Source organism: Stegastes partitus, unplaced genomic scaffold (genome assembly GCF_000690725.1).
Source record: "Stegastes partitus isolate 25-593 unplaced genomic scaffold, Stegastes_partitus-1.0.2 Scaffold1208, whole genome shotgun sequence".
In the NCBI taxonomy this organism is placed as follows: domain Eukaryota; kingdom Metazoa; phylum Chordata; class Actinopteri; family Pomacentridae; genus Stegastes; species Stegastes partitus.
Window position 1 is genome coordinate 61,450 of NW_007578939.1, and position 9,541 is coordinate 70,990.

General features: G+C 47.6%; 1 protein-coding gene across 1 annotated transcript in view; it reads right to left on the reverse strand.

Moving 5' to 3' along the window:
- The window catches only part of LOC103368813 (zinc finger protein 1), a 30,701-nt gene extending 21,484 nt beyond the window's left edge, over positions 1-9,217 (reverse strand). The window contains exons 1-4 of the mRNA XM_008297303.1: positions 8,752-9,217; positions 7,172-7,275; positions 6,912-7,029; positions 2,931-3,094 (exon numbers count right to left, since the gene is read on the reverse strand). Of these exons, the coding sequence (XP_008295525.1) occupies positions 2,931-3,094; positions 6,912-7,029; positions 7,172-7,275; positions 8,752-9,046 (681 nt within the window). The 5' untranslated portion in view covers positions 9,047-9,217. The remainder of the gene's footprint in view (positions 1-2,930; positions 3,095-6,911; positions 7,030-7,171; positions 7,276-8,751) is intronic.
- Between the last annotated feature and the right edge of the window lie 324 nt (positions 9,218-9,541).

Sequence of the window (9,541 nt, forward strand, 5' to 3'; positions counted from 1 at the left end):
TTTTTTCTATTCTGATACTTCATCACCATAAAACCTTTATTTTTCACCCAAAGAGGCAGAATTCCTCCTTTTTCCCTGTTGACCAACAGGAGCCGTAAACATGTCGAGGAACTTCATGAGAAAGACTTATTAGTGTTTTACATTCATGGCCTAAATCTGATCTGAACTGAGCAGGTATGATGGTGAAGCTACTCCAATAGTTTCCCTTCTGGAAAAGTTTTCCAAGAGTTTTTCCAACTCGTAGTGCTTCCAACATTTTCATGAGAAGTGGGCCTATAAGCAATCATGGGTTTATGTCAGACATGTATGTTCTTGATTGATCCAGATTGGTTTTAATTCTCTACAAGCTCGTTAGCAGAGAGTTGGTCACAGAGCAACACTGTGGTGGGACAGCTGGCAGCGATAATCAGTCAGCATTAGCTCCCTCCTCTGAAGTACTTCCATCCAGTTATTGGTGGAAAATGAGTTTCCCATGTCACTGCCTCTGTATGCAGTAGTGATGGCCACCGTACAGATGGATGCTCCTGGACATGTCCTACAGTCTGAACATCTATCATCAGGCAAAACGGCTTCAGCAGAGAAGTTTGTTGTGTCTGTGATAAACTTAGTTGCGGTGAATCTTGCCATGACCTGGATGACACCACCTAGTGCGGTGAGTAGTAGCTGTATACATAGAAGACAGTGTTTATGATGCATGTGCACAGCGTGATGTTCACTGTGATCCAAGGAATGCTTCACTTGACATTACAAGCATTAAACAAATCTGTTTGAACATGGACGTGACTGCGTATGGCACCGCTTTTCATAACCGTGTTCGGAGGACTGTGAGTTGAAAAGCCGTGTAACAGTATAATTATTATCCAGTTGGGAGCCTATCATACCTGCTCAATGGCTCTTTTAATATCGGCCATAAATGTAAAAAAAAAAAAAACGTAATCTTTCTCTCATAGTCTGCCTCTGACCATAGACTGTATAAAAGATGGACGTAGCAACCGGCCCTGAAACATGAAGCCAACCTGAAGTGTCAGAAACCTGCAGCATCACTACGTCCACTAGCTGCTGGCTCCACAAAGCCCTGGCTCCCATAGACTGGAACTGGAAAAGATGTGATCACAGATCACCAAATCCTGCATTCCTACAGCTCAGGATTGTTTTCTTATTAGTTTTCATGGTCAGATCCAGAGATCAGGTGGCCAATCTGAAAATAAATCAATACTGAATTTTTAAAACATCATCAACATGTTGTGGGCCAAGGGGCGTGGCTGGCTTGATTGACAGTCGGCAGCGACCATACAGACGAAGCGAGCAGAAGGCGGTAAATGTGGGCGGGCAGAGAGGGCCCGCCTCTCAATCCGTCTGACCAATCGCTGCTCCTATGGCTCCGCCCCCCTCCCACGATTTTTGCGTCACTGGCTCCAAAAATCCAAGATGTCAACCAGGAAGTAGCAAAACCCTGGCTTCATGTTCTCAGAGCAGAAACCAACGGGTGACGTCATGTAGCTACGTCCATCTGTTATACAGTCTATGCCTCTGACTGGCCCTATACCGACATTTTTAAAGGTTTTATGGCTGAAATATCGGACAGAAACACCATCATACAGGCGGTCTGTATCACTCCGTCAGAGCAGGGTCTCACCGGTGAAGACCAGGTGTACACATCAGTGCTGTTTCAGGATCCTAGTGGCATTATTTCTCACGTTGCTCTGCATGTATGCAGGAAGGAAACGATGCAAAATCCACATAACCCCACCCCTCTAAGAGTGCTTTACTCAAAAACTGATGTTACGTATGAATTCAGTCAGTATTCATGGTCCGGCACGGGGCACCGGTCCAACTGACCCATTCACTGTCTCCTTTACAGGCTGATTATGTACCAAACATGGTTTCTGAGTGTCTAGAACATTGTGTCTCTCTCCTTCCTCGTAACAGTGTTTGTCATGTGACTCACTCAGTTTACCTCCTGAAATGTGACGTAGGGCGACCAGCCCAGGCTACCGGCTCGTCAGCAGAGGGCTGTCACGGTAGGACTTTCTGTAAAAAACAATGCTGCATGTTTTACCCCTTCTGCTCCTCACACTGCTCTGGCAGAGCTGTATTCACTGAACTACAGACACTTCTGAGCCCATCATGTCCAAAAGATTCTGTCAACCAAACCCTCTGAGCATGTTCTGCTCCTTGTGGAAATATGTGATTCTACAGAAGGTAAAACACTCCAAGAAGGTCCTTCACTCTGTCGAGCAGAGTCTTGTTCTCCTGCTGGACTACTGCCCCCTACAGTCGACTTCAGGGAGGAAGACCATTCATTCATGTCCTCGGTTCTCCTCTTCAGTGTAGATTTCAGGGTGGCTCTTTTGCTGGTGTGTTTTCAGGTTCCTTATCCAGGCGAAACCCCTGCCACACATCCCACAGCTGTACGGTTTCTCCCCGGTGTGGACTCTCTGGTGTTTCCTCAGGTTTCCGGCTTCTGAGAACATCTTCCCGCATGTAGAGCAACTGAACGGCTTCTCGCCTGTGTGAACCCGCTGGTGGATCTCCACCTTCTTGGGCCGGTTAAAAGCTTTACCGCAGTAGCTGCAGACAAACAGTCTCTCCTTGCTGACTCGAGGGGGCGCTGTGCTGCCGTCACTGAAGGGCTGGGGCAGGGCGAAGGCAGCTCTGTAATGAGTCCAGCCGTTCATAGTGGAGGAGGTCGACGGGAAATCAGCCGCTGCCAGTGAGTACGAACAAGACGGTCTCCCTTTCTCCCCTTCACCACCCGACGGCTCGTCAAAAAAGCCCTCAACCAACGAGTTACCATGTTTATCACTGTCACACAACACACTGCTGCCGTCATCGACATAGCGGGGAGGGTTTACTGCTTCCTGGATAGAGTGTCTGCCCTCAACAGAGCCACTGAGTTCACACTTAAGGAGAGGAGAGGAGCCACTGACCTCCACTCCTCTGCTGCTGCTGCTGTTCTGGCTCTGGCTTTGGCTTTGGATCTGGACGTGGCTTTGGCTCTGGACCTGGGACTGGCTGGACGTGGACTGGCTGTTGTGCTGTTCGAGTCTGGGCCTCCGACCTACTGCTCCACGTGGGACATGCTCCAGCACTCCTTCAGAGAGAGGGTATGGGGGAAGAACAGAGAATAAATCCATCAATAAAAACAGAAGAGTTACTGATGAGTGACACAGAAAGTGAGGACTAAGTCCTCTGAGCTGCTGGAGAGCTCCTGGGTCCACACTGGAGGACCAACGAGCTCCACCGTTCGCGGCTCTGCTACTTTAGAAATGAAGAAGTGTTATGTTGGTGATACGGTGGTGGCTCAGTGAGGTCTACTCGGTGACTTGGTGTCGTGCCTGAGGACACCGTCTGGTGATCAGACTGCCAGCCTTGCTTGATTGGTGAGTAACCCACTCCCACACCTGTAAGACAGGGCGGCTCAGGTGGTACAGCAGGTTGTCCTCCAATCGCAAGGTTGGCGGTTCGATCCCCTCCACAGTCCAAGTGTCCTTGGGCAAGACACTGAACCTGAAGCTGCTCCTGATGGCAGGCAGCAGCTTGCATGGCAGCTCTGTCACCATTAGTGTGTGAATGTGTGTGAATGAGAAACACTGTAAAGCGCTTTGGATAAAGAATAGAATAGAACTTTATTGATCCCTTTGGTGGAGACTTCAGGGAAATTGCTGATAAAAGAATAAAAGAAACAAGAATAATTGCTGAAAAAAGCTGTATCAGTGCAGACCATTTACCGTTTACCAAGATACGATAAGAATTTTCTACGATACATTTTCACTGTCCAAATCCAAGGCTGTGGGTAAAGGACAGAGCAGCACACCCTGCTCCTAGTGACCATGGTCTGGGAATAGCTCACATTCAGGTGGATGATTCATGGTTTATAGCCTGGCTATAGCTAAAATATACCAGCATGGGTGAACGATGTGAAGCAACCACCTGACTGCTGACCGGTGGCCGCGGTCGTTCCTTCTTCCTGAGACGGTCAAACCTCTGCAGCATTTTCCATTATTAGCATCGCTGCTCTAACTGAACGCTGGTGGTGACAGCGATCAAAGAAGCACTTCAACTGTTTTCTTAACTAAAACTATGACAGACAAACAAACAGTTCTGCATTTAGTTTTGTACTCAACAATACGAGTGAGAGCCACAACAGCACGATGCACTTCACATCGTTCAAAGTGCTTACAGTTCTTCTGCTGCTGAACAATCCTGATGAAACGCTTTGCATCATGTTTAAGGTTGTAACGCCTGTGACACGCTGTGATCATTAGAACTAACACCATCACCTCAAGATTAGTGTATATGATGGGATTTAGTCAGAAGACTGCCGCTTCTTTCGCTGTAAATAGTTTATTTTATATACATGTTATAGTATAACGGTGGTTCTAAACAACAGCTTTATACAGAAACAACAGAGCACTACTCAAGAACTTCCAGTTACACATCTACATATTAGGAAATAAAGCAACGGTAAAATTGCTCTTAATTCATTTTGTTTAAAAAAAATAAAAGGGACCAATAAGATGACCATTGAAGTCGTGGAGTGGTGAGCAGTACCAGTACAAGCAGCAGGACCACCGGAGTCAGAGATCTTTAACACACTGGGTTTTCACTCCTACCTGCTCACGGTCTGTTGCTTCATTCATGTTTTATTCTTATTCTGACCTACATGTCATATATCACTCTTTGTATTTCATTGGAGAATGTGACTCTGTACTAAGTGATACAGGGTGGATCAGAAGGATCTCTCACCTAAACTCATTGATAATTAGTCATTTTCCCTTTAGTTAGTGTTTCTGTTGGCTTCCATCAAAAAGGAGGGATTGTGAAGGATGGACCTCCTGTGAAGGATGGACCTCCTGCGAAGGATGGACCTCCTGAGGTAAACGCAGCTGGAGCAGATGTGCTGTAGCTTCTATAGATTCTTGACCTCACGTAAACGTCGTGGTAGGAGGACAGCCTGCACCTCTCAAGGCCAGATGATACCCAGGCACCGACTTATCTTTGCTTCCCTTTCTCCCATAAATCTGGACGTGGCTCCCACTGAGGGAGGACGTAAGACTGAAGGTGTGAGAGGGATCTTTAGAGCTGATGCTGTTGGCGTCACTTCCCCTGATGCATCAGTAAGCCTTATTTCACCCCGAGTCATCGAGTCTGCGGTGTGTCTCTGTGTCGGGCTCCTCATCCTACATCAACCTCTTCCAGGATTTCCACAACACAAAGAAACGGCCAAAAGAAACGAGTGAAAATAATTTGGGAAATAAAAGAGCATGTGTGTCCAAACTGAGGCCCAGACAGCAGCAGAACCGTACCAGCTCATAAGCTAACCACGGGTCGACCTCGGGGACCTGTCACTGTTCTGTCATCGCTTTGTGCTGCAGACACTCAGCTGGTCCCTGATCAGCCATCCTGAGGCAGAGCAGATCAGGGTCCACGGTGCAACCACTGGGTCACATGTCGACGGGTTCTGGGGACAGCGCTATAAACATGTAAATACATTGATTCACTAGGAGAACCAGGGAGACCTGCACATACGCGCCTAGTTATGTTTTCAAGTCCTCACGATAGAATCGGTGTGTCTGAATGAGACGACAGCTGATCAGAATGGACGGCTGACACCAGGGTCAGGGTCAGTCATACAGGATGCAGGTCTGAAGCAGGAAACATCGGATCTGATCTGCGATACGTCATCTCTAAAGTCCTGCTCCAGTTTTTTTATTGGCTATGTACAAGACTGAAAACGTATCTCGGTGCATTATCACAAAGCATGACTGTCACAGGAAGAAGACTGGACGGATGGCATCTGTACAGCATCCGTAAAACCACTGACTCAGCAGTTTAAACTCTGGGCGGACACACTGCCTGTTAGGAACACATGAACAGGAGCCATTGATGCGCTAACTGCACCGTCTAGCAGGACGTGGACGATTCTCCACTACCGATGTCCAGTCCACGAGCTTTCTCGCTTTCAGCCGACCCTTTGATGACAACTGAACAAACTGATGACACCAGATGTGGTTTCATCAGGTGATGTGGAGTTGAACAAGGCAGAGAATCAGCTACACATCTTACATAGCTGAGGTAAAGATGCTGTATGTTGCATCACGTGGTGCTCCTGGTGCGGCCCAACATGTGCAGGGAAAACCACGTTGACTGTAGGGCTGGACCCAAACAGCCAAATAGCCGACTATTCGTTCACTGTGCTGGAATCGAGATATCAGACTTGACCTCCGAATATCCGCGCTGCCACGGAAACGGAGCCGTCACCGCTAACCCAAACACAGAAACTGGTCTCAGCAGCCAAGTACAGCCTGTGCGTTCGGGATATTCGTCAGTAATTGGGACCGAATGTCTGGAGATCAGAAATTGCTATTCGGACCAGCCCTAGTTTACCGACACGCCTGCAAACACTCAATACACAACAAGAGCATGAGCTGGAGTTGGTCAGAGACACCACTGACTCCTTCAGATCCACCTAGTTTATATACTACAGTGGAGGAGAGAGCCTGGAACAGGTTCTACTGATGAGACATTCAGGTTGTGACAGAACATTTGCGTTTGTGTCCAGTTGCCTGTAGCAGTCTCTCCTCTGAGTTTATTAAAGACCTGCAGCGTTGGATCAATATCAGCGTCTCCATTTACACACAACAGCTGCAGTTTCATTAATTAGTGAGAAACGATCTGTGAGATGGAACCAGTATCAGTCAGGACCAAACAGGAAAGACACGGAGCTACTGAAGTCATATCTAGTGTTAATTGAACTGTGACATTACTGTGTGTAAGGATGCATCTTATGACCTTCTAATCTAAGACAATAGAAGCGTATGCACTGTATGTTGATTTAAGTGTTCCCTAAATGTTCAGTAGGGAACACTAGTGCTGGACAAGGTTTGTGTTATTTTGTCTGTACTCACCATCATCTCCTATCAGCGGCACATCCTCCTGTGTCCCTACAACTCGTGACATGTTTGCCTCCACCTTTTCCTCCTTCACCACTAACGCCTCCGCCTCCACCAACTCCACACCTGGAGACTACACAACAAGCCAGGGTTGTCAGCAAACACCAGGGTCACATTGATGTACAGTACATGTGCTCACTCACGGCAGCAGCCCCGCACTAACACCAGACTGCTGCCTTTAAAGACAGGCAGTGGTTCCTTAGTGGTGTGCTCACCTTCCTCTGGATGCTCTCAGAGAGGATCAGCTCACTGGTTGCATCCCTGGTAGCAGCTCTGCCAGACCACAGAGCCACATCCACCTGCCGCTCAAACGCACCATCTACACGACAGCAGAACAGTTTCAATGAGCCACAGCGTGTTGTTGCTGAGGAGTAGTCATCATTATAGGACAGCACAGTGAAAGGAGGCCTTAGTGTCTTTGTCAGGCCACCAGAACCACTCTGATCTAGCAGAACTGGGTCGTACCACTCAGTCATTTCTATAGGTCCTGTAGTTTACCTGCCTTGTGGAAAACATGGTCTCCATCCGTCTCTCAGTGGTGAGAAAAAAAAGTGATCAGGTTCATGTTGTCGGCTCTGATTACAGGTAGAAGGTTTCTTTATTCATCAGACAAGCAGTAGTTTTCTTATCTTCATCAGGCTCCTAATTGATCTTTTAAAAGGTTAATTAAAAGCCTAATGAAGGTTACAAAAAAACAGCTCCTATCTAAAAAATACTCATCGTCTGATAAAAAAAAAAAAAAACCTCATACCAATGAAAAAACGTGCTAACCTCTGGGTCCACTCGGTCACTGTGCTAAAGCTAGTACCAGAACCTCTTACAGTCTGTTGTGTCTTTACTGAACACACCCATTTAACATGTGCAGTGATGGAAAGAGTAAATTAACGATTGGATTTAAAGATTTAGATGCATTGTGTTCCAACACATCATCCATCAGCATGTCTCGACCGTTTTATCCTCTACTGGGTCGCCTATTGCTGTCGACAATAATCAGAAGCTTTACAAGGACTGTGGCGTGATGAATGAGATGGTACACAACAGTAACAGGACAGACATAAATATAGAAGTATAAGACACTCTAAATAAAATACGTAAAAGTATAAAAGTACTACGTAAACAAAAAGTGCTGTGAAAAGAGACATAAACCAAATAACACACTAGGAAACAGTTTAAATGACACTATTGCACATGATGAGCTGAACCATGGAGGAGCTGATGAATGTGGAGGCAGTCAGACTGGACCAAACCAGAACCACCATGTATATATATATATTGGTTGTGTGACAGGCGCTGGATGTCTGGGGGGACTCTGGATGTCTGGGGGGACTCTGGATGTCTGGGGGGACTCTGGATGTCTGGGGGGACTCTGGATGTCTGGGGGGACTCTGGGCCAAAGCAGTGAGGACAGTCCTGTTGTCCTACCTGGCCTGTGTGCATTCATCCTGCTGCAGTTTGTGGCTCTATTTTATTTATTTCTAGCTGTTCTGACCCGTCAGCTGAGCTCCTATGGTACCAGTTCTGTGACCTGTTGCTGCTCAGCACCACCCGGCCCAACCTGAAACACCTCCACAGCAGCTCCAGTCGGTTTAAGGAGTGAATGACTTGATGTGGAGCAGGTTTTTTTGGGTCAGTATTAATCATTCTGGGTGAGCGACTGGAGGCCAGAGATCAGGGCAGCTCCAGGTCTAACTCCTGCCAGCTGATACCGGGCTGGACGGTCCCGCTTCTCCTCACGCTCACACTTTAACACCGACATGGGTTCGGAATAGAGGCATCCCTCCTCCAGGACTCTTACCGGTGGACGGTGAGGATCCTTGGAGACCACCGCCGGTGCTGATCTGCACCTTGGGTCTGCTGCTGTTCATGGCGCTCTCCCGAAGCCTCCTCTCGGCATTCCCCCGAGCCATCTTCAGCTCCAGCAGATGCAGCTTCCTCTTCAGGGCTTTGTTCTCTCTCTGGCACTGAGACATCTGCAGACTCACCACCGCGTAGTCGTCGTCCACCAGCTTGCAGATCTCCGCCACCGCTGCGTTAGCCAGAACCTCCATGATGGAGGCCAGCTGGGTCTGGAAGGCTAGACGGCTGGACATGACTTCTGGACAGCGGACCGCCAGCTCGGTCGATCTAAAGACGCAGTTTGGTTCTTCTAGGATAGATGAGTAGTGGAGGAGCGCTCACAGCATGGTAGCGGAGCTGCAAATACAGAGCAATCACCTGCTGAGGGTAAAAAACGAGGCTATCGCTAAGAAGCTAAAGCTAGCTTCACTCCGTCGACCACCGTCGCCGAGCGCAAACATAACACGTCATATCCGGCGATGGACCGCTTACCGGAAATGTTCTTCACATTATTTTCTAAACTTTACAAAATACATTCTAGTCCTTTTCAGCTCGTTATTTCTTTACAGGTCCAGTCTCATCCCAGAGGAACACTTAATAGCTCTTCTGTACAGGGCGACCCGGTTCTGAGGGATCCCAGGCAAACCGGTACATGGAGGCCCCCCACACCACCCCAATAAAATGGACCTTTGCTTACAAAAAAATGTAATAAAAATTAAGAAAAAAATGTTAAAAAATAAAATAAAACA